The 24,617-nt window shown below is 45.9% G+C and overlaps 1 protein-coding gene across 1 annotated transcript in view; it reads right to left on the reverse strand.

The window, feature by feature from the left end:
- RASGEF1B (RasGEF domain family member 1B) overlaps nt 1–24,617 on the reverse strand; it is a 255,872-nt gene that overhangs the window by 211,139 nt on the left and 20,116 nt on the right. The window contains exons 2-3 of the mRNA XM_082236503.1: nt 13,794–13,841; nt 1,193–1,246 (exon numbers count right to left, since the gene is read on the reverse strand). Coding sequence (XP_082092629.1) covers nt 1,193–1,246; nt 13,794–13,841 — 102 coding nt within the window. The remainder of the gene's footprint in view (nt 1–1,192; nt 1,247–13,793; nt 13,842–24,617) is intronic.

Below are 24,617 nucleotides of genomic sequence, written 5' to 3' on the forward strand. Positions count from 1 at the left end.
CTGTGAGGTGAGTGGGGCTGAGAGACTTCAGAGAAGTGTGACTAGCCCAAGGTCACCCAGCAGCTGCATGTGGAGGAGCGGAGACGCGAACCCGGTTCCCCAGATTACAAGTCTACCACTCTTAACCACTACACCACACTGGCTCTTAACACAGGACACAGCACACAGGACCTCCATCATCCTGAGATAACTGAGAGTTCTTCGGGGACCCCTATTTCCCTCTCAGAGTTCCCTGTGATTGGTTGTTAAACCGTTCTGAGAATTGTAGCTCTGGGAGGGGAATATGGGCTCTTCTAACAACTCTCAGTGCCCTGAACCAGCTGCAGCTCCCTGAATTCTTTGGGGGGGAAGCCATGACTGTTTAAAGTGTGCATTGCGTTTTGAATGCATGGTGTGAATGCGGCCATGGCTCTCCCTCTCTATGGTTTAACTTCGCAACAACCCTCTTAGACTGGGAGACAGTGACTAGCCCAAGGTCGCCCAGTGAGCTTCAGGGCTGTGTGAGGATTTGAACTCTGGTCTTAAACCAACACACTAACCAAGCCGCCACGCTGCCTCCTTGGCTCTTTCCAATGGGATTGCCAAATGGAAGGCTCAGAGTGACAGATAAAAAGATGGGCTGGAAGAGGGAATTGGCTTTGTCAGAACCAGACAGCTGGGGAGGCCACAAAGCTTCAAAGCATGTTATTACTAGCCCCCTGTCATCATAAATACATCTATTATCTTCCTTTTATTTTAAGCCAGGTGTCTATTTCCAAACGTCCAGTAAGACTCCCACTCAGATATAACTATTTGGCATCCTCTCTCTCCGCCACCGTTATTGTGCTATAAAATGGAAACAAAATCTCAGAAATGGTGTTATCAAAATGTGAAGGTGGCATGAATATTAACACAGTAATTGCGTTTTCCCTTCCCCACGCAATCGTCTCGAAACAGAAGCACCAACAGTCTCGGCAAGGAGAAATCCAGAATCAGCCACTCAGGGCCACGTAATTTCAAATGGAAAGAGAGTTTACCTTTCTATGAACTGCAGCCTGTCAAGTTTCCAATTCTTTCTAATCTATTATTTAATTACAGAAGCTACAAAGGCTGGAGTGTAGCTGCAGGATCCCCTCCCAGAGGCTCAGCGAGATCCTTTTTATCATTTGAAGAAGAAAACTTTCAAGTGCAGGTGGGGGGAAATTCCACTTACCCTTTTGCAGTCAAACAGGGACTTTTCATTGGCCAAAGAGTTGAAAGGGGAGGTCTGGAACAGAAAACGTGGAAATTCTTTTACAACTTGTCTTAAGACCCTTTTTCAGAAATACATTGTTGTTATTACAAAAAACAGTGAAAGAGACAGGACATTTGAGAATGTAATATCCAACAAATACAGAAAAAGGACATGATTTCAGTGACTTTTTAAAAAAAATCACAACAATATAGTTATTTATAAAATATAAAAAGCCCTGATAGATCATATTAAACACTCATCTTGTCCAGCATTCTGTTCTAGGGGTGGGTGGTAAATTTTACATTTGATTAAGTTTGAGTTTAAAGGCAAGCTTAGCCAATTTGCCCTTCCTGAAACAAGATGCAAACTGAAATACAGCTGTCCTTTAAAATTCACACACCTCTGAATTTTGCAGTGCAGTTCTTCGGTCATGTCATGTGCACAAAATGCATACATTAGTATAAAGTGTGCATATAAATGCCTATATTGATGAAAAGACATACAAAGATGCACTATTTAGAGGAAATTGCTTTTTAAAAAAAGTGCATGTTAGGAAAAAAATGCACACACAAAGGAGTATATTAGGGGAAAGTTGCACTTTCGTGATGATGAAGAGCAGAGCTGTGGGGAAACTCAAATAAAAAAACAGAGATAAAGGAGATTTAAATGGGAGAGACCTACTGGGGGAGGAAAGGGAGTGCGGAGGGAGTGGACCGCCCCTGGCACCACTATTCCAGTAGGGTGCCATCGCGGCAGCCCCCCCCCGACACGTGCTGTGCACCCCCCCCCCCGTGCGCCAGGTGCCATGCCCCCACAGGCGGCACACCATGCCCCCAGAATGTGCGCCACGCCCCTGCAGGCAGCATGCCACACCCCCGGGATGCGCATCATGCCCCCAGGGGTGCCATCCATGCCCCCGCCTGCTCTCTGCCCCCGGTAGTGGAGCATGCAGCTTCGCCACTGGAAAGACACCCATCAGCTTTTGCAAAAGATCCCCATCAGCTCTCACTGCAGGTTCACACTCCAGTCTTACTTCATATTCAGACAGAACATCTTCAGTGAAGGAGATGGTTGTGCAGCTAAGTCAAGGAGAGTGAAAATGTATCTGAGGTCAGCTCTCCCCATCTCTTCATTCTGGGGACACAGGGCTTTTTCGCATTAAACCCATGTCAATACTTCCATGTTCATCCAAGAGTAAGCACAGCTACCTGCAATGTCCCATTTACAAATGACTTAAAAAGCATTCTTGTGAAACAGCCTGCAGGAGGCCAGCCACAAAATTGAGCATGCACAGTAAAAGCAGCTTTAAGTGGTTTGGTTTTGACACAGAAAAAACATCCATGTGCTGCTTTTAAGTCTTCCGGCAAGCCTCTCACAATAGGAACCTTTCTGTCCTAGAATCAAATGTAGCACCGAGAACTCTAGCACAGACAAAATTCATATGCGGCAATCCAGCTGTTCTGAGAGAGACTCCAAACTGCGCATAGAGCTTTGTGCACGCAGAGGCGATTGGAGGTGCTTCAATGTCAGAAACAGCCCTGTGCACATTGATGCACATAGATCTGCTTCTGACATCCAAGAACATAAGAAGTGCCTGCTGGACCAGAATCGTGTTCCCACAGTAGCCAACCAGATTCCCATGGGAGGCATGCAATGAGAACCCAAGCACAACAATAATCTCCCCTTCTGATATTTCTAGCAACTGGTATTCAGAAACATTTACTGCTTCCAACAATAGAAGAAGGTCATCAGCTTGATCCCCCACGAATTTGTCTAATCCTCTTTTAAAGTTGGTGACCATCACACCCTCTTGTGAAAGTGTATTTAGATTAACAAGCAAGCTGTGGGCATTGGATTTTTCAGAAAACTTTGGGTCAGAATGTTTGCCCCTGAGTGAAATGGAAACTCAGACCCAAATTCAATAGCTGACCTAAGTCAATCTAGTGTAGCAGTTAGAGAAGACTGGAAAGACGTGGGTTTAAGTCCTCAGTCATCCCTGAATCTTGCTTTGGGACCTTGAGAAAGTTACTCTGTCTCAGGTTTTGCTACCTCAAAGGGTTGTTGATCTTCCTGGAAGAAAAGTAGGGTATAAAATGCAGCTGACATTCAGGCATGACTGTGTAAGCAAAATGCCTTCTTCCATGCAGAAGAGGGAGGTATCAGCAAGATTTCGGTAATCCTACTAGGAAATGATATACAATGAATTAAAGAAAATGTTAAAAATAACTTTTGTAAAAAAAAAACAACAGAAGCCTTTTTATTAGGTATTTTAGGTCAAGACATACCAAAAGAAAAGAGGACTTTATTTATGTATGCCACTGCAGCAGCAAGAATATTGATTGCACAAAATTGGAAGACTGGAGAAATACCAGCTAAAGAACAGTGGCAAGAGAAGTTGATGAACTATGCAGAACTGGCAAAAATAACAGAAAGACTAAGAGAAAAAGACAACAAAGACTTTGAAAAAGATTGGGAACCATTCATATTATATCTGCAGAAACAAAGAAAGGCAATAGACTTGATGGCAGGGTTTAAATAAACATTCACATTATTAGCATCAGAAAATGTTTGGAAGATAGTGAAATAAGATGATGTATTCAATTTAATTTTTATGTTTTTATGTTATGTTATTAATAACTTTTTCTGTTGAGAGATAGCAAAGTGGGTGAAAATAGAAACAAATCAGAAACGCAAGTTGAGGGAATTCTTGGAGGGGAGGGAGGGAGGAATATATAGTAAATGTGAAGAATTTGAGATGTATATAATGAATGAAAATGAAAAATGATTAAAAAAAAAAAAGACTTTGCAGAAACCCACCAGGCTACAGGCCATTCCTATTTCTCTCAGGACCTGCTAATACTAGGAATATTAATCGTGCAGAGAGCTCATGAAACCTTCCAGCAGGATTTATATTTGCTGACTAACGGCCATCATCTGCCTTCCATTTAGTTAATGAACGTTTGGAGAACTCTCCGATAATTATAGAGAAAGTGGATGGGCTATAATGCAAACCGTCGAAAGGATCGCCTTCTCTTACTTCTTCATTTAATGCTAAATGCCTCTAATTGCTCCACTCAATTGCAGGACAATATTTACTCAGCAGGGAGAAAGGACCTTGCCAGCAACAGAGGCAGTATGGCTTTCCGAATGGGAATCAGAACTTTGAAATCTCCTATTCATTTAAAAGCAAAGAAGCAAAAACATCACTATGATATTCAGGGCCAAACAGATATGTTGGTGTTAGGGTGGGGGATTCTAAATGGCACCCACCCCGTGCTTTTGAGTAAGTCTTATTCATGCCAACTCAGGAGTCCAACAATGAGACTGTCCTGATAGATGAATTCATCTAACGGGGAACAATTATCTGTCTCCCATTTTGCTGCCTTTAATGATACTCAGGGTCTGTTGTCTCCTCAGCTTCCTCCACAGATGGTCTATATCCGATTACAGGTATACATTTAGCATGGAGCAAGGTGAGGAATGTCAGTGTGATGGCCTGGGGCTCGGGCTCAGAACCAGAGGACACTCAGTCTGCACCAGATCCTTTGCCTCAGGCATCATCTGAACCAAGTCTGAGGGCTGGTTCTGAAGAGCCCCAGTCTGCACAGGTTCCCCTGAAACAAACACCAGCTGGGCTGAGTCAGGGGCCTGAGCCTGCCCTGGCTCCAGATGCAGGGATTACCTTGTTGTCCAGCTGGGCCATCACTTACAGCTGCTCCACTACCGGTTGGGTCAGGGGAGGCTGAGGCGGCCCCTGGGTCTAGTAACCCACCGACGTCTGCCGAGCTGCAGAGACTTAGGTCTGAGAGAAGGAGAGACCTGAGTACTTGCAGGAGGAGTGGTCGCCTTTGGGCGAAACAGGGAGGTGAGTCGCCAAGGGATCAGGATCGGCCATTACCCCAACAAAGATAAAAGGTTGTCGGACCCCAACGCAGGTTGTGGGAGCAACATTGCTGTATGCCAGATCCTGCACCTGTCCTTGCCTGGTTTCCTGCCTCGTGTCCTGCCTTGGCCCTGTCGGACTGACTCCTTCGGATTCTGGACCGGTCCTGGACTGCGTTTCACAGGTTACCCCCAGGCCCAGCACAGTCAGGATGTGAGACAGAATATGATCATCTTGGCTTTTCTATAGGGTCCTCAACACTCTCTATGGCAACGCCCATTTTTTGCCACACCCACCGCAGACATGTAGCCCCCAGAAAGTGAATGCGGCCCTCAAGCCAAAGCAGATGTACCATGAACATGCGAACCTGGAGTCCTGATTGAAAACAGTGGTGAGTTGTCAAACAAGTCAGCTTCATATTCATAGAATCATAGAGTTGGAATAGACCACAAGGGCCATCGAGTCCAACCCCCTGCCAAGCAGAAAACACCATCAGAGCACTCCTGACATATGGTTGTCAAGCCTCTGCTTAAAGACCTCAAAGAAGGAGACTCCACCACACTCCTTGGCAGCAAATTCCACTGTCGAACAGCTCTTACTGTCAGGAAGTTCTTCCTAATGTTTAGGTGGAATCTTCTTTCTTGTAGTTTGGATCCACTGCTCCGTGTCCGCTTCTCTGGAGCAGAGGAAAACAACCTTTCTCCCTCCTCTATATGACATCCTTTTATATATTTGAACATGGTTTGCAGTGGGCTTCTTAACCACTAACCATCGTTGGTTGTGAGCTGGGTATCCTGGATCACACCTACACTGAGATCCTTTGAAACTGAAAGTAGAAGACCTCCTTGGGGCCATGAGGGGAGGGGGGGTGAAGCCTGCAACCCCCATGGCTCAGCTGGGCTTTTCTGAGGCTTATCCACACAGCACTAGAGCATGTAAAGAGGGTTCGGTGGCACATGGACCAGCACTGTATTGTCTTACCGTCAGTGAGAAGGGGGCCAGGAGGCCACCACTGTGTGGCTGTGCCAGTGGAAGCACCATTCCTTATCACCTTAGGCCGCAAAGTGGATTGGGCTGCCCCTGCTCCCACCACTGCATCCACACAATGTTGACTCACTTCTCCATAATGAAACGTGGGTAAAGTTGCACTGTGAATTGCGTGGCGAGTTCTGGGCCCACCCCCCAGTGGAAATAACGTGACACAATTATTAATGTTAATGGGCTAAATAAGGCCAGAACTTTATCGGTTACAGGTGATGAGCGGTATTGGCTTAGGCATTGGTCCTAACCAACTATATCCGACTTCAGGCCGTCTGCTTGAAGTCTGGGAAGGGTTAACCACCATTGGGTGAGTCCTGCTGATGCACATCAACTAGGAACTCTCTCAGGGTCACCGAAAGGGGACTTAGGCCCTCATCTCCCTAGGCTTCGGACAGGGCCATGGCCCCCGTAATCCTTTATCGGACTACCCTTCAATATGTGGGACAGGTGATGGCGCTACCTCCCCTCTTCCATCTACAGAACAATACCAATGTCTAACCGCCAATACCCACAAAGTTGTGACGATTTGCTACGAGGTAGGCGAAAACCAAGTGGCTGGTGCCAATTTGCCAAGTGGAAAAATTCCTACCAGGCCTCTCAACGGTGACCAACCAAGGTCCATAGCAAGGTCAAGGAACGAAAACCTTACCCGGGCGGGAGGGTGGGAAAAGCACGACCAGCTGGCAGGCGGGGAAAGAGGGAGATCCCCGACTGTGTCCTGCCTTAAGTAGGGCAGGCCACACGCCCAGAGCCAGTCGATTGGTTGGCCAGGGGATGATCCCCAATCACGCGGGGCTGGGCTCCAGCCACCGTGCGCCTGGTGTGGCCATGAAGCCCACAACTCCACCTCCTTTGAGGGCAGAAGAGGCTTTGCAGAATCCTCCAACAGTTGCAGACTCTCCTCTACTTCAGCTTCAAAGTTATAATTTGGGTATTTGCTACCATGTTCTGCTACTCAGCAGGCTCTCCTGACTCACCATGTACAGCAATTTGACAGAATTACTCATCTCCTTGTTATTTAATGTTGCAAGGCAGATAGGAAGAGTTGCAGATGAGCTTTGCCATTGATTTATCCAGAGGTATTCTCTTCCTGTATAGATTTCTGCCCAAGGAGCTGCTGCTTAGTTTTCAAGGCAAAGGTAGCAGTGCTCGCGCCAGCAGCAAACGGAATTCACCCTCCAATCAATAGCGGTTAAGACATTAGTGACTTTCCAAACTGAAAACAGCACAACATTTTATCAGTCATGCCTGGGTGTGCTATTTATCTGTTCAGCACGCACACACACACACACACACACACACACCCCTTCCAATATTATTCTCTGGTACACAAACTGCCCCGTTTCAACCAAACTTCAAAATGGCAAATCCTATTACATCACAGATTAAACTAGACTCCGCCAGGACCCGAGGAATCAGTATAAAAGGATTACATAAGGCTCACACAGCTGTCAAATGCCCAAGAGAACATGGAGGCCTTTTTCCTGATTGCACTCAAGGGAATAAAAAGATCTGAACTGTTTAGTTGCCTGGAGTTTGTTCTTTATGCCTCAAAATAGCTGCAGTTGTAGATGTTTCAAGGGAATAATTACCTGTGGTCAGGAAACCATTATCCCCACCCACTACCCCACCCAACTCATTTGTATATCTGTTTCACATTATATTTCCTGTCATCTGAATCACAGAGTTGAAAGGGACTGCAAGGGTCATGTATTCCAACCCCCTGCAATGCAGGAATCTCAGCTAAAGCATCCATGACAGATGGCTGTCCAACCTCTTCTTTAAAACTTGCAAGGAAGGAGAGTCCGCCACCTCCCGAAGGAGGTCTTTCCATTGTCAAACAGCTCTCACTGTCAGAAAGTTCTTCCTGATGTTTGAATTAAAAAAGGTATTTAAATATTTCTGGAAGAAACCAGAGGCCTTTCTCTTGGGCATTGTCAGCCAATTGGTGTCAAAGAAAGACAGAACTTTTTTATGTATGCTACAACCGCAGCAAGAATACTCATTGCAAAGTATTGGGAGACACAAGATCTACCCACTCTGGAAGAATGGCAGATGAAGGTGATGGATTATATGGAATTGGCGGAAATGACTGGCAGAATCCGGGACCAGGGAGAAGAGTCGGTGGAAGAAGACTGGAAGAAAATTAAAGACTATTTGCAGAAATATTGTAAAATTAATGAATGTTAGAATGATGTTGGATTGAAGTTAAGGGGTTTCTAGCTGTATTGGTATAAAAGAATATGAAAAAAAATTGGATTCTTAACAGGTAAATTTAGGTTACAATATATCAAGATTAAAGATCAGGATAAAATAAGGAGGGAAAGGAATTGCTGAACTAATAAATTGAACTGGAATACCAAAAGGGGAGGTCTGAGGAGGTCCGGGAAACAAGTAAATGAAAGATAAGTGATGAAAAGATTGAATTGTTTTTTACTTTGTATTTTTTCTTTTCTCTTTTTCATTTTGTAACATTGTAAAAACCTTAATAAATATTTATAAATAATAATAAAAAGAAAGTTTTTCCTGATGTTGAGCTGGAATCTCTTTTCTTGTAACTTGAAGCCATTGGTTCAAGTCTTCTACCCTCCGGAAGAGGAGAAAACAAGCTTGCTGCATCTTTCATGTGACAGCCCTTGAGATATTTGAAGATCTCCTCTCAATCTCCTCTTTTCTCCAACTCCCTCAAGGTTCCTCATAAGGCTTGGTTTCCAGACCCTGAAGGAGCATCTCCACCCCCATCGTTCAGCCCGGACACTGAGGTCCAGCACCGAGGACCTTCTGGCGGTTCCCTCATTGCGAGAAGTGAGGTTGCAGGGAACCAGGCGGAGGGCCTTCTCGGTGGTGGCACCCGCCCTGTGGAACGCCCTCCCGCCAGATGTCAAAGAGAAGAACAACTACCAGATTTTTAGAAGACATCTGAAGGCAGCCCTGTTTAGGGAAGCTTTTAATGTTCAATGTTTCATCGTGTTTTTAACATTCTGTTGGGAGCAGCCAGATGGGTGGGATATAAAAGAAAAATATTACTACTACTACTACTACTACTACTTTATCATCTTGGTCATCCTCATCTGCAAACATTCTCTAACCCCTAGTGGTGCAGCAATAAAACTGTTAGCACACTTGCAAAGCTAAGCAGGGTCCAGTATGGTTTCCTGTTGGATGGGGAACTAGTATGTGCCGAGATTCCTGCATTGCAGCTGATTGGATTAAATGACCCTCCTTCCAGTTCTACAATTCTATGGTTCTATAAGCTAAAAGAGGGAAATGTAATGAAGTGTGGTATACACATGCATACTTTCAAAAAACAATGTTCTGCTCACTGACTTAATTTTATGTTATTTTTTAATAGCATGCAGTGTGTTTTCGTCACCAAAAATTTCACAGGCATTGCTGAAGGGCAGATAAAACTGTGTTGTGATCCACTTGGCCACCCTGCTCTGGAATATGGCCAGCTGCTTTGGCAAAACCACTCTGGGTATTAACCTGGAGGGCTCCAGCCCACGTGTCTGCAAATGGAATTAGAAAAAGAAGAAAGTAGGGGGAGGGCCTTAACTGCTCAAAATATTAGAAGAGAATCTGCACACATTCTGAGAGGCATGTATACAAACATTTTCAGAATGTTCTGGTTGTCAGGGTGCATTAAGCTAAGAATGCACCAAACTTCTGATTTGTGAGTGCTGATGATATACTTGTATTATTCTGAGAGACATTTCACACACCACTGCTTAGAAGGAGGCATGTATGAGCACCGCCTTTTTAGATGCTTTGAGTAGTCATGGTACCTTCAAGTGCATACAGGCTGTCACGGTCCGATTCATGGGAGATCGAAGTCCCAGCAGCGGACGTCAGGACTGGGGGCAAGATGGTGGGGTGGGAGCAGGAATGGAGGTCCAGAAGCCAGGAGTCCGGGGGTTGGAGAGCCGGGAGTCAAGAAGCCGAGGGTCAGGAAGCAAGGAGTCAAGAAGTCAAGGGTCCGAGGATCAAGAAGCCCGGAGTCAAGAAGCCGAGGTTCAAGGATCAGGAAGCAAGAAGCCAACCACAGCAAGGCAGGAAGCGTGTTGCTGTGGCAAATTGCTGAAGGTAAATGCTGACCTTATATCTCTTCCCCGCTCTTGCCACCAGGTGCTGTGAGTCACCTGTGAGGCTGCACCCTGCCTCTTCAGAACAAACTTAGGAAGGCCCCAGTCCTGCAAGGTCCTATTGGTCACAGGGCCTGGCTCCTGCATGTACACCTGACACAGGCCAACATAGACCATGTGGAGATAGCCTAACCATTGAGCTAATTACTGTGAGTCAGTCCAGAGTACAGTGCCAAAGAACATGATAACCACATCCCCTCAACCAGCCTATATAGTAAAAAAAAAAAAAAATAGCAGAGAAACTATTGACCTTATGCTGAACTGATAAGTAGAATGAGATGCTATGGTAATTCAGTTTTCAGTTCTAAGGCATTTTAATGGAGTCCTGTTACTATGGGAAACGTGATACTATGTGTAATGAGAATGCGATATACCAATAGTGCCATATAGCATGGTGTATTGTAAGCAATGCTACGTTCTGCCATTGCGCTACATTGTGCCCTGACACATTGCTATAATAAAGATGCAAAGGCGTATGTATGTATGCACTGCCAAGCCCAGGCAGCACTAAAGGCCAGCTGCTGTCTCTTCTCCCACACATGTCCCCATTCCAAGATACATGGAGTATGAGCCTTTAGCCTTATTGTATATCACAGGAATGCATGGGCAAATCCTGACATGACTTAGAATCTGGGCAAAATACCTGGGGCTGTATCCAACTACAGTGGTACCTCAGGTTACATAAGCTTCAGGTTACATACGCTTCAGGTTACAGACTCCGCTAACCCAGAAATAGTACCTCGGGTTAAGAACTTGGCTTCAGGATGAGAACAGAAATCAGGCTGCGGCGGCGTGGCAGCAGCAGAAAGCCCCATTAGCTAAAGTGGTGCTTCAGGTTAAGAACAGTTTCAGGTTAAGAACGGACCTCCGGAACGAATTAAGTACGTAACCAGAGGTACCACTGTAACGTATTTCACCAGTGCGAGGATTTCCACTTACACAGTGCAACTCCCCGCTGCCATCTCTTCAAAATAGAAAGGATTGTTAAAAAAACAAGGTCTCTTTTGGCAGAAACTTATTTCTGTGGAACAAATTCTGAGGCCCTCTCTCCCCCAAATCATGGTCCCTCAAAAGATTTACCTTCCACTCTGGGGATTTACCCTACGCAGTGAAAGCAGCAATCCCTCTTGCTGTTCTGGCTTCTGGGATAGCTGCGCAGCCTCCATTCGCTCCATAAGACGCACACACATTTCCCCTTACTTTTCAGGAGGGAAAAAGTGAGTCTTATAGAGCAAAAAATACGGTAAGTCCTGTGCAAATTACTTTAAAAGCGCTCCCACGCTCACTGGAGTTACAAACCTTCCTCTTCTCCTTAAATCCTTAACGCTGCTCGGCCCTAAGATTATCCACTTAAAATCAATCGGGTGCAACAGTCCTGCCTTTTCTGGGGGCACCAGATCAATTCTTGCCACACTTAGGAATGATTCATTCCCACAGCATGAGCGCAATGCTGAAGGCGAACGCTAAGACTTAGAAGACCCGGCTTCTGCTTAAAGAAACACCGATGGTGGGAAAGGGAGCGACAACTGGGGAAACTGCAAAGAAGGGGAAACTGCAAAGAAGCCCATTTTCCTGCTCTGCTTTTGCTGCTGCTCTCCCTGAAAGGAGGAGAGAGAAGCTGGGCCATCCCTGGACCACCATGGGGGACCCACCCCTAATTTTTTTACTATTATTAAAGATTTTCTTGGTTTACGAAAGTATGTGCAATCTCTCTCTCTCTCTCTCTCTCTCTCTCTCTCTTCTTTTCCAATTAACATTTTTTACAGATCAGTTTCATTTGTTGAGACATTAGGAAGAAAAGGGGGAAAGAGGTGGGGGGGAAGGTGAGTGGGGGGCGGCAATGTTTCTATTACACTTAATATATGTGGGGTTTTGTGTCAGTGTCGCTTGTGCAGGTTCTCTGCTATTCACTTGTGTTCCTTTGGTGGTGAGAGAGGTTGGGGTTGGCCTAGAGTGTGGTTGTTTGTTTGTGGTTGGCTGTGGTGATCTTTGTTTTCACGTGTGAGTGTTTTGGATCCAGGTGGGTGTTTTGGATCAGGTTGGCTGTATTGATTTGTATGCTGTTGGTGGATTTTTGTTGTTGTCTTGTTGGGGTGTGAATGTGATAAAGGGGAGCCATACCGGGGTGAAGGCGTCTTCTTCTGTTTGTCCCCATGTCAGTTTCAGTTTATCAGTTAATTTTTCTAGTAGGGCTGTTTCCCATACTATTTGGTCCCATTGGTCCATGCTTACTCCTGACAGGTCTCTCCAGTGTCTGGTTATGGTGTTTCTGGCTGCTGAAAGTAGGTGGGTTATGAGTTCTTTGTGGTGTAAATGGACATTAGTGTCTTGGAAGATGTTTAGTAGGGCCAATTCTGGGGTGATTTCTAATACTTGCGTAGTTATTTTACATATACCCCCTCCCCCCCCCGCGCTAATTTACTGCCCATGTTACTGGGCTTCTTGGTTTGATGGGAAGATTTTTTTAAAAAAATCACTTGGTTTATTTTTTGGGTGGGAGCTAGAGAGGGGGTTTAGTGTTTTTTTTAATCTGCTATTTAGTGGGAGGGAACATTGTTTTGTTCGCTGCTTGCATCCTGCATCTATTACTGTTAGGGGAGGGGCTGGTATTTGGGTTTTTGTATTCCCAATATATGGCATGGAATATTAATGTGTTCTATGATTCCTAACCTAATGGTATAATGATTTGTGCATATATATTTAAGTTGCTTGGAGACCCTTTGGGTGACAAGCAATGGAGAAGTTTCATAAACAAATAATAATAAATGTGAATTTTAGGGTAACTGCACTAGAGAACACAGCACTGCTCAGCACAAAATTGATTTTCTGAGGCTGGCCTGAAACATTAACCAGCAAAGGTTCCCTGGGACTACTACAGCAATCTTGCCTGGGCCTGTACTGAAGGACAGGGGAACTCCCTGAAACATGATTCTGTATTTATTGGTGGGCAGAAGTATTAGCCATTAAGGTCACCTCTTTTGCACACATTGTGGCCAAACTGACCCCAAATCCCTTGAATACAATTGCCATAATGGTGGTGACAGATACAGTCACTGGCCTTGTGAAATCCTGCGCTTCACAATACTAGCAGCCTCAAACTCAGCATTGCTTGGGAATCCGAAGAAACCAACAAAATCAATCAGCAGGTAAGATCAGTGCAGTTTCTAAAGGTTCAGTTTCTAAAGGTTCAGACCACCATCTTGATTCAAAATGGCATCCAGTTGTATCCAGTTGTAATAATCATATTCTTCTGCACCTTCTGAAGCTTCTTGAGGCATTAGTTATTTTGCAATTGGTGCCCCCCCCCCAGCGCCACATCCAACCAAACTGGCTCTTCTTTCTGGATAACTGATTGACACAAGGTTGGGATGCTGAATCCCTCCTTTGCCCATCAATTCTCTCTTGAAGATCTGTCTCCACCTCTGTGGAAGAACTAAAAGTCCAGGTACCTAAGAGGACTTTAAACCCATTAAGTCAAAGCACAATAATTTAATGGATGAATTAATAAACATACCTTCTGCTTGGTGCTTTGCTTCAGGCCAATACGGGACTGGCTTCTGGACTGTGAAATAAGCGAGAAAGAGAAATATGATTTTGCTGAGGAGGGGAAATCGTGTGTGTTTTTAAAACGTCACATTAATGCTTTCTTGCAGCATTAATTCCTTTCGAGTTCTGGCAAAATAAAGTGCCTTCTTATAGTGATTAATAGTGGTATTCAGATACATTTTAATTTCAGGGACGCGGGTGGCGCTGTGGGTTAAACCACAGAGCCTAGGTCTTGCCGAACAGAAGGTCAGCGGTTCGAATCCCCGCGACGAGGTGAGCTCCCGTTGCTTGGTCCCTGCTTCTGCCAACCTAGCAGTTCGAAAGCACGTCAAAGTGCAAGTAGATAAATAGGTACCACTCCAGTGGGATGGTAAACGGCGTTTCTGTACACTGCTCTGGTTTGCCAGAAGCGGCTTAGTCATGCTGGCCATATGACCCGGAAGCTGTACGCCGGCTCCCTTGGCCAATAAAGCGAGATGAGCGCCACAACCCCAGAGTCGGTCACAACTGGACCTAATGGTCAGGCGTCCCTTTACCTTACCCTGAGTAAAACATAGTCGAATACCACCCTATAGCTTCCATTCTAACCCACTTACCTGGAAGTAAGCCCCATTGAATTCGTTGCTTTCTGAATAGACATTGTTACAATTACACTGTAAACCGTAGCTTAGCATTAAGTACAAAGTGGGCCTTGTGCAACCTTAAGAGGTTCCCTCAAAGGCACTGACCCCAGTTTAAGATCAGTTTCTCGGCATCTGGGTTATTTGCTTTTCTCAGCTCGCTCAGACTTGTTGCTCCTGCTCTCTGTGCAATAATTTATGTGCACAAACACACCAGCCCTCACTTTCCTTAGAGATGCTCGACAGTCTGCTGAGCTTTAAGATAGTATCCCATTAACCAAGGTAAATTTTAAGGTTGCCTCAAAGTGTTTGTAGATGCAACAAATGTTAAGGAAACCGACATCAGACCAATAAATAAATGAAGAGACTGCTCCACACCGGATGCACTTTTGTTTGCTGAAGAATTGAACTGACATCCGGCAGAAAGGAAAGCATTTGAACAAGTTCTGAAGGGTATTTACTTATTTATTACATTTATAGCTCTCCGTTCCTCCAAGGCACATGGTTCTCCTCCCCCCCATTTGTAGCCTCACAACCACCCTGTGAGGTAGGCAAACATACCCTCCATTGTCCAATTTTTAGCAGGACATCCCAGATGGACAGAAGCTGCTCAGGCTTCTGATCCCAATTTGAGATGTCCAATTTTGGCTCCTGTGCTCTGGCCACACCAGCTGCTTCTGGAAGTACGTCTGGGGCAATGCCACTGCCAGAGGAGGTGGAGGCCACGCCGGTCAACACAGAATCTCCCAATGGCACATGGGCCGGTGCAGCCTTCTGCTAGGCCTTGCAAAGTCTCTCAAGGTTGTGCAAACCAGTGCAACCTTCCCCTAGCCTACCCCAGGCAGCACAGTGTCTTCTGAGGCTGAGGAGGAGGCCAGCAGGCAAAGATAGGAGGACGGAGGGGTGAATGGGTGGACAGAAGAAGAAGAAGAGTTTGGATTTGATATCCCGCTTTATCACTACCCGAAGGAGTCTCAAAGCGGCTCACAGTCTCCTTTCCCTTCCTCCCCCACAACAAACACTCTGTGAGGTGAGTGGGGCTGAGAGACTTCAGAGAAGTGTGACTAGACCAAGGTCACCCAGCAGCTGCATGTGGAGAAGCGGAGACGCAAACTCGTTTCCCCAGATTACGAGTCTACCGCTCTTAACCACTACACCACACTGGTTCGTTCACTGACAGGTGAACGATGGGGTCAGTGGGATGGAGGGGTGCCCCAGGTTGCCCTCCCAAAATGTTGAGGGGGGTATGGCTGAGAAGCAGTGACTCCTTCAGGGTCAACCAGGGAGCTTCATGGCCAAGTTGGGATTTGAAACTTGCTCTCCCAGGTCCTAGTCCAAGATTCTAACCACCACGGCCTACTGGCTTTAGCGGTGCTCACTAAAAGTGAGTGGCGCTATGGTCTAAACCACTGAGCCTCTTGGGCTTGACGATCAGAAGGTTGGTGGTTTGAATCCCTGTGACGAGGTGAGCTCCCATTGCTCTGTCCCAGCTCCCACCAACCTAGTGGTTCAAAAGCACACCAGTGCAAATAGATAAATAGGTACCGCTGTGGCAGGAAGGTAAACGGTGTTTCCGTGAGCTCTGGTTTCCGTCACGGTGTTCCATTGCACCCAAAGCGGTTTAGTCATGCTGACCACATGACCCGGACAAACGCTGGCACTCTCGACCTGAAAGCGAGATGAGCGCCACAACCCCATAGTTGCCTTTGACTGGTCTTAACCATCCAGGGGTCCTTGATCTTACCTTTTAGTGATGCTCAGTCACACTTTATTACTAGGGTGCCATACGCCGGCTTACCAGTTCTCAAGCCTCATTAGACAATAACATGCTCAATAAACTTAGATTTGAAAGCTATATAAGGTCTATGAGTCAACAGCGATTCTATGGGAGTACAGGGTGTTGCCCTGGGCATTCAGATTCCTGTGAATCTCAACCTTCCTTTTAACTGGTATCATTTCTGAAAAGCTAACTCGAAGGTCCTGTTTCTCATTCTCCTACCTAGCAACCTAAATTTTACTGCCAGAACCACACAGCTAAATTCCTCCATGCCATGTGCCATGACCAGTGACTCCTCCTCCGCTCTGCTGTATTTTAGAGCTGTATTTTATTCCTGAGTCAGACCACTGGTCCATCCATTCCTATACTGCAAACTCAGGCAGGCAGCAGGTTCCCCTTCTCCCTCTATCCCTGCCTCTCTCCTGTTTAAAAAGAAGCCAACATGAAACAGTAATAATGCCGCTGATGTGACGCAACCTTGGTCAGCGTGCAAACCACTTATGTGTGTTGGCCCACCAGTTAAAAACCAGTTTCCTGTCCCAGGAATTGGGATCCCATGGTTCTCCAGTTGTGCCGGGCTACCATCATCCTTGGCCACTGGCCAAGCCAGCTGAGGCTGATGGGATTTGGAGTTCAACATCTGGAGGGTCCAAGGTTCTTCAACCTTGTCCTAGATAATCAAACAGAATTATCAGCTGCTACTTGTGTGTGCTAGCAGAGGAGATTGCTGCCTGGATTGTGTGTGACCCATTCAATCCAGCAAAAGGGCCTGCCTATCCATTAATCTCACCTTTCCCCCACTCTTTCCCCTGTGGTCTCCTCTCAATCCCACTTCATGAACTGGGAAACATCTGGCAGAGTTAACAAGACGAGCATCAGCAAACCCTAATGAATTTCTGTGGCGCATCTGGGGGAAAGGCTGGGGCTGAACTAATGAGTTGTCATTTCAATTATTTAAAACACATTAAAACTTTAGGTAAGGAAGAAAAGGAGAGATAGGAGTGCTCTTGGCAGTACTTCCTGGCAAAGCCGCCACGGACAGAAAGGAAAGATTTGTAACAAATTGAGCCTCTTTGCTTTGCCTCCACCCACTTTTCGATCCAGTCTCAACCACTGTTATGTTGCCATAACGGACTACACCTGAGGAATGTTGCCCTAAATGGGCGAAAAGGTTCCCAACCCTTGTTTAAATCGACCACGATTCCTCAAGTTTGGATTTCACAGGAAACTGTGGTTTGTTTAAAAGTGAAGTTTTAAGACAGGCTTCCTCAAACTCGGCCCTCCAGATGTTTTTGGCCTACAACTCCCATGATCTCTAGCTAGCAGGACCAGAGGTCAGGGATGGTGGGAATTGTAGTCTCAAAACATCTGGAGGGCCGAGGTTGAGGAAGCTTGGTTTAAGAGTTTATCTCCTCCTTTCAAGTGTGAAATAGGGGGAGAAGGGAAGCAGTAGCAGAGGAAACTGCTTGGGCGCCTGGGGCGACGCACCCAGGGGTGAGGTGTGGCACCCATAGGGGCAGGGTGCACCACGGGGCCTCCAGAGTCTGCCTGCCTCCTCACACTCAGCCACCCTACAGCTGAGGGGGAGGCAGCGGGTGGACCATTTGGGCAGGGCGACACGTGGCTTGGGCACGCCGCAGGCCCCACGGTGAGTGCCGCCCAGCATTTTGTCACCCCCCTCAGTGGTGACACCCAGGGCAGACCACACCTACCTCACCCCCCTTCCTCCGCCACTGAGGGGAAGGGGAGCATGCAAGCCCAAGTCTCGCGTAGGCTCATTTGCCTGCCAGCAAACCATGGTTTCTCATTACATTTCAACTGAGCCAGAGCAACTAGCCTGAAGCCACAATCAGAGTGCGCAGAAGGGAGATTTGAATCAGGGGACTTCTTGCTCCACAGCTTGCTTTCTTAGCCATTACTCGATGCTGGCTCAGTGCGTTAATAGGATTCTGTGACAAAAATTAAGTGGCTCCCTGATGAAGTGTTCCTCGGAGCTGACATTTCCAAAGGGTCCAAAGGTTTCAACGGCCAGCGGCATAGGCTTTATCAATGAAAAATAATGATTGTTGGTTCCCCTGTAACACTCGGAGCATTTATCACATTATGAGCGCCCGCAGGTCCTTTCAAATTAACATCCCAAAGTGCAAGGGTATCTAATGGGTATTGATGGCACTTTAATTAGTTTCCCAATAAAGTCCATATGCTCCTGTCACCTCTGGGTCAGTGGTGAAAATATCAAGTGACAGGGAAGTGGGTGGGGGTGATGAGAATTTGAGTTGTGTTAGGCATCAGTCATGGGACCAAGGACTAATCTGGATGAGCCCGCACTGGTAGCTCAGTGATCCGGTCCCTGGTTTCTACAGGTAAGAAAGAACCCTGCCTGAAGCCCCAGAAAGTGCCTTTCCATCACTGTAGACAAAGGAACCTGTGGACTGTGGACCTAATCCAGGCCACCAGGCCATTTTGGGCAAACACCCACCCACCTTTCCCTGGCCTTATCAGGGGTAGGGTTTGGGAAACTTCAGGTGCAGCTAAAAGGAGAAATTCACTGACGATGACTCTAAAGGAAAATTCACAAACCACTGCATAAATGTTAAGAACTGGGCACACAGAATGGGAAAAAATGAGTGACAGAGAGAGATCACAGTTGACAGATTCACCCATCCATGCTTTCCATCTGCTAGGTAAAATGATTTAAGTGCATCTTGCCAATTGAAAATAAGCCACTTTGACCATTCACAATTAGGTTACTGTAATGCTAAATTTCTGCCGTAATCTTATCCTGTTAGCTGCACCAGATGATCCTATTTCCCAGTCTGGCAGCTGAACAAACCAGTTGGAACCATTCCATGCTGGAAAGAGATTGCCTCTGCTGCCACATGGTGATCATGACCTACTCAGAAATATCCCAGCAAAAATGGGTTTTCACAGTTATGTAAACAGAGAGCATAACCGGCGAATATTGCAAGTAAAAAAGTAAAGGTAAAGGACCTCTGGACAGTCAAGTCCAGTCAAAGGTGATTATGAGGTTGTGGCACTCATCTCACTTTCAGGTCGAGGGAGCTGGCATTTGTCTACAGACAGCTTTCCGGGTCATGTGACTGGCATGACTAAACCGCTTCTGGTGCAATGGAGCACTGTGATGGAAGCCAGAGCTCATGGAAATGCCATTTAGCTTCCTGCCACAGCGGTACCTATTTATCTACTTGCACTGGTGTGCTTTCAAATTGTTAGATTGGCAGGAGCTGGGACAGAGCAACAGGAGCTCACCCCGTCATGGGGATTCGAACCGCCAACCTTCTGGTCAGCAAGCCCAAGAGGCTCAGTGGTTTAGACTACAGCGCCACCCACGTCCCATCACAATATTGCAAGTGCACTGCAACGATACATGGTTGCGGAGGTGGAGGGAGGTTTTACAGCATTCTGTCATGGGCAGCTTTCTCTGGACTGTTTGCCTGTGGTGGGTGGGGCAACGGACCATAGATCTTAACCTTTGTTCATTAGGCTATATACCAAAGGTTTCTGACTGCACACACAGAGGCTACATCACTCCCTCCAAGCAAGCAAGAGCATTATCAGAGTTCAATAACTTTCCAGCCATGCAAAAGCACATGAGATGGATGCAAAGCAGGGCTGGTGCGAAGGGGTGTGGATTGAGGAGTGGCACAAAGAGAGTCTTCTTCATAAACAGAATAAAAGTTTTACTGAAGAAAACAAACTTGTTCAGAAACAGCATAGTTAAAGAGCTGACTCTTCACAGAGGCACAGTCTTAGTTAGTGATTTACTAGAGTCTTGGAGCCCCTCTGTCTGCAACAACACAACACAACACACTGGCTGAGATACACACAGGCACTGACACAGAGTGAGACCCACAGAGAGGCTGGCTACTTTTATAGGGAGAATGAGTCTTCACTCAAGACGAGTCAAAAGTCACAGTGACTTAGCAGTTTGCTGTTAACAGTTAGCACCTTGAAGGCTTGAATGATTGTGTAGGTCTCGTAGGACTTACTGCCTCTGCTCTCAAGAACCTTTGTCTCATGACAAGGAGGGCCTGAATTCTGGGAATGGAAAGCCTCCCTTTATATATCTGTGATTCCTGCATTGCACGGGCTTGGACTAGACAGCCCTTGGGTCCCTTCCTACTTCGGTCCAGTATACCTGAAGGAGCATCTCCACCCCCATTGTTCTGCCCAGACACTGAGGTCCAGCTCCGAGGGCCTTCTAGCGGTTCCCTCACTTCGAGAAGCCAAGTTACAGGGAACCAGGCAGAGGGCCTTCTCGGTAGTGGCACCCGCCCTGTGGAACACCCTCCCATCAGACATCAAAAAGAAAAACAACTATCTGACTTTTAGAAGACAGCTGAAGGCAGCCCTGTTTAGGGAAGCTTTTAATGTTTAATAGGTTATTGTATTTTAATATTCTGTTGGAAGCCGCCCAGAGTGGCTGGGGAAACCCAGTCAGATGGGCGGGGTATAAATAATAAAAAAATTTTATTATTATTATTATTATTATTATTATTATTATTATTATTATTATTATTACAATTCTATGATTTGCAGAGGGAACTGAGATTCAGCAGAGACTTCCACTGGTGGAACTGGACAAGACAACCTTTTATTTTATTGCCAGTCTTCACTTCCATATACACCATCCACACGAGCACAAACACACACACAATTTTGACATTTTCGCTTAGCTCTAGCATGTACATCTATCCATATTCAATTTTATTTATTTATTTCAAAGCAAAAGGTCACTGGTGGTAGCAGGTAAGCAGCTGATTGATTGAGCACTTCTGGGTCAAAGGCTCTGGCTGTCAAGTTGCAGCGGATGAGGAGGAAGCGAGGTAATAAATTGATTTGCAAAGAAACTGCTCAGGCAGCAAATGCAAGGCATCCCCTTCAGGGCAACAGCTCTTTGTGGCTACCTGTCGCTCAAGCCCAACGTTGGAGCAAGTGGAGAGCAGTGACCTATCTCTGGTGCGGCAATCAGCTTGTTAGGCCTTATTGTCTAGTGGGGGTTTTAAAACTGTTTTCCAAGAGACTTTGGGATTCCTTAGCAGATTATGGTTGCAGACCCTCCTAATGTCCCTATTTTCCAGGGACAGTGCCAGATTTACAGAAGTCCTCCCGGTTTCTGGTTTGATCCCAGAATGTCCCACTTTTCCTTAAAGGGACCCCTGACCATTAGGTCCAGTCATGACCGACTCTGGGGTTGCGGCGTTCATCTCGCTTTATTGGCCGAGGCAGCCAGCGTACGGCTTCCAGGTCATGTGGCCAGCATGACTAAGCTGCTTCTGGCAAACCAGAGCAGCGCACAGAAGTGCCGTTTACCTTCCCGCAGGAGCAGTACCTATTTATCTACTTGCGCTGGCATGCTTTTGAACCGCTAGTTTGGCAGAAGCAGGGACCAAGCAATGGGAGCTCACCCCATCGCAGGGATTCGAACCACCAAACTTTTGATCGGCCAGCCCTAGGCTCTGTGGTTTAGACCACAGTACCACCCGCCCCTATTTTCATCGGAGAAATGTTTTTTGTTTTGTTTTTAAATTATTTGTAATTTTCAGTTATATGAATTTCAATAGTTTTACAGCTGTTTTAACATTTCAAGACTCGACTTCCTTCCTCCTCCTTCTGCAGTTCCTTAAATTTATATTTATTTCATCTGATAAATATTGGAGAGTTTGGAGTTATGTGACCCCCAAGCCAAGGAGATAAGTAACTATTCAACCTTCAGAAGACATCTGAAGACAGCCCTGTATAGGGAATCTTTTTAATGTAAGGTTGCCAGACGTCTCTGTTTCCCAGGGACAGTCCCCGGATTTACAAATCAGTCCCCTGACAAAATCCATCCATTCCGACTGAAGTTGAAAAGTGTCCCTGGATTCATTGAAAAAAATCTGGTAACCTTCTTTTAATGTGCAGTGTTTTATTCTGTTTTTTATATATTGCAAGCTGCCCAGAGTGGTTGGGCAACCCAGTCAGATGGGTGGGGTAATAATAATAATAATAATAATAATAATAATAATAATAATAATAGGTTTGTTGTGGTATTTTTGGTCATTTTCTTCCTTTTCTCGGGGGTGGGCAATCCCCTTCTTTTAACTATATCTCCCCTTCTCTTTCTACTCTACTTTCACTGACATCTCTTAATTATCGCCCCCATTTTTGATTTTTTTTACTTTTATTACCATTTTTATTACCATTATTAAATATTTCAATACAGTCATACCTTGGGTTACAGTCGCTTCATGTTGCGTTTTTTTGGGTGGTTATGGACCCACCAAAACCCGGAAGTATCGGAACGGGTTACTTACGGGTTTCGGTGGTCGCACATGCGCAGAAGCGCTAAATCACGCTTTGCGCATGCGCAGAAGCGCAGAAGCGCAACCAGCGTTGCGAACGCTGCGGGTTGCAAACGTGCCTCCCGCACAGATCACGTTTGCAACCCGAGCGTCCACTGTACACCTTTTTTATTTTACTGCACACACACTAATAGTGCTATTTTTTCTTCCTCCCCATCTACAAATATGTCCTCTTTTTTGCTCTTCTGTGTGGCAAGCCTAAACTACCCTCTTTGGTTCCCTATGCATTCCCTAAACCTGTTCTAGGCAGATTTGCCCCAACCCTACAGAACAGATCTGGGAAGGGTGCAGGATGCGTGCAGGGAGAGGACAGGGGGTGGAAGTCCCACTGCACAAGCAGAAATCCCTGTACTGATGGGATGCCTGACCTAGATAGCCTCAGCTCTCCACACCATTAGGCTGTGCATGGAGGCAACTGTATGATGGAACAAAATATCAGCCCTATCAGAATTTGCAAAGTGCTTTAAAGCTGAAAACCCACCAGATGCACAACCCATCATTACAATAACAAAGCTTTCTCATTTCATTTTTTTTAAAAAAAAAGGCTTTTCTGTACATTTGTACAGAAGGCAGCCGAGTGAACCGGGGGGGGTGTATTGAACATAATGTCGCAGCTAAAGATCTAATTATTCACCCCCTCATTCTTCTCTGTCAAGTCTGCGGCACTTTAAAAAAAAAAGGAACAGAAAAGAATAAGAAAGGAAAAAGCTTTAGTGCTAATTCTCTTTCAATTCTCTCTTTCAACACACGGGACAAACTTGGATCTTTTCCTAACTGGTTTCACTTTTGAATGGATCTTGCCAACATTTGAGGAATTGCTATTACAAAACTAAAGCTTGCTGTTTGAGCACCGACATCTGCCCTGCTGATTAAAATAGACTCCCAGCCAATTAATCAACTAAAGGTTTAGTTGATTAATCTACTGCAATGGTCACCAACACGGTGCCCGTGGGCAACACTGGGCCCTCCAGTACCTCCTATGGCACCTGCAAAATATTTCAGTAAATACCCATTTCAGTGTTTTTGCTACACCTCCATGGTAGCCACTTCATGACTGGCACCCACAACACTTTCTCAAAATTATAGCTGTGTCAACTGGCCCAAAAGGGTGGGCAGCCCCCCAATCTACTACTTAAAGTTTGCTGCCTTAGAGCATGGGGTATCTTGGATAATGTATGATAGAGAGCTGCCTTTTACTGAGACAAACTACTGCACCATCTAGCTCAGTATTGTTTACACTGACTGCCAGCGGCTTTCTAGGATTTCAGATGGGATTCGTTTCCCAGCCCTACCTGGAGATACCTGGGATTGAACCTGAGACCTTCTGCATGCAAAAACAGGTGCTGTACCACAGAGCTACAATGATGTAGGTGTAGGACAAAGTGAAGAAGTGTTAGGGCAGGTGTCAGGAACCGGTCAGCAATAACTCACACAGTGCCAGAGAAGTTAACTCTATTCAGTGCTTTGTGGGGGTGGCAGGGGTACGCATACCCCTAAACATTTTGTGAATCTAACAGGAGAAGAAACTAAAAATGTTTTAAAAAATTAGTTTCTTCCCTAGCACGGTGAATCGTCAGTTCCGTTGCTACCCCCGATGGCGGCTTCCTTTCCTTTCCCGGTGTTTCCTGAGTCTCAGGCGGAAGCGGGCGTTTAATGTGTGAAGTAGGAGCTGGAATCTAGCACGGTGATTGGTCAGTTTCGTTATTACCACCTCCGATGGCGGCTTCCTTTCCTTTCCTGGTATTTCCTGAGTCTCAGACAGAAGCGAGTGTTTAATGTGTGAAGGAGTGTGGAATGTGGATGTGTAGTGTTTTACTGATGAAAGTTTGGCCTCATTGAGGGGCAGTGTTTATTTTTCCCGATTTGAACTACAAAATGGTGATTTTCTTGAGTCAAAATGAGAGTACCCCTAAACATTTTTTAAAAGGAAAAAAGCACTGACTCTATTTTTTCAAAAAACAAAATGGCTCAGGAGGCCAGGCCTAGTGAGCACAGCAACACTTCCCAGTAGATCTTGCCCCAATGAGGCA

This window comes from Podarcis vaucheri, assembly GCF_965113315.1.
Source record: "Podarcis vaucheri genome assembly, chromosome: 9".
Taxonomy (NCBI): domain Eukaryota; kingdom Metazoa; phylum Chordata; class Lepidosauria; order Squamata; family Lacertidae; genus Podarcis; species Podarcis vaucheri.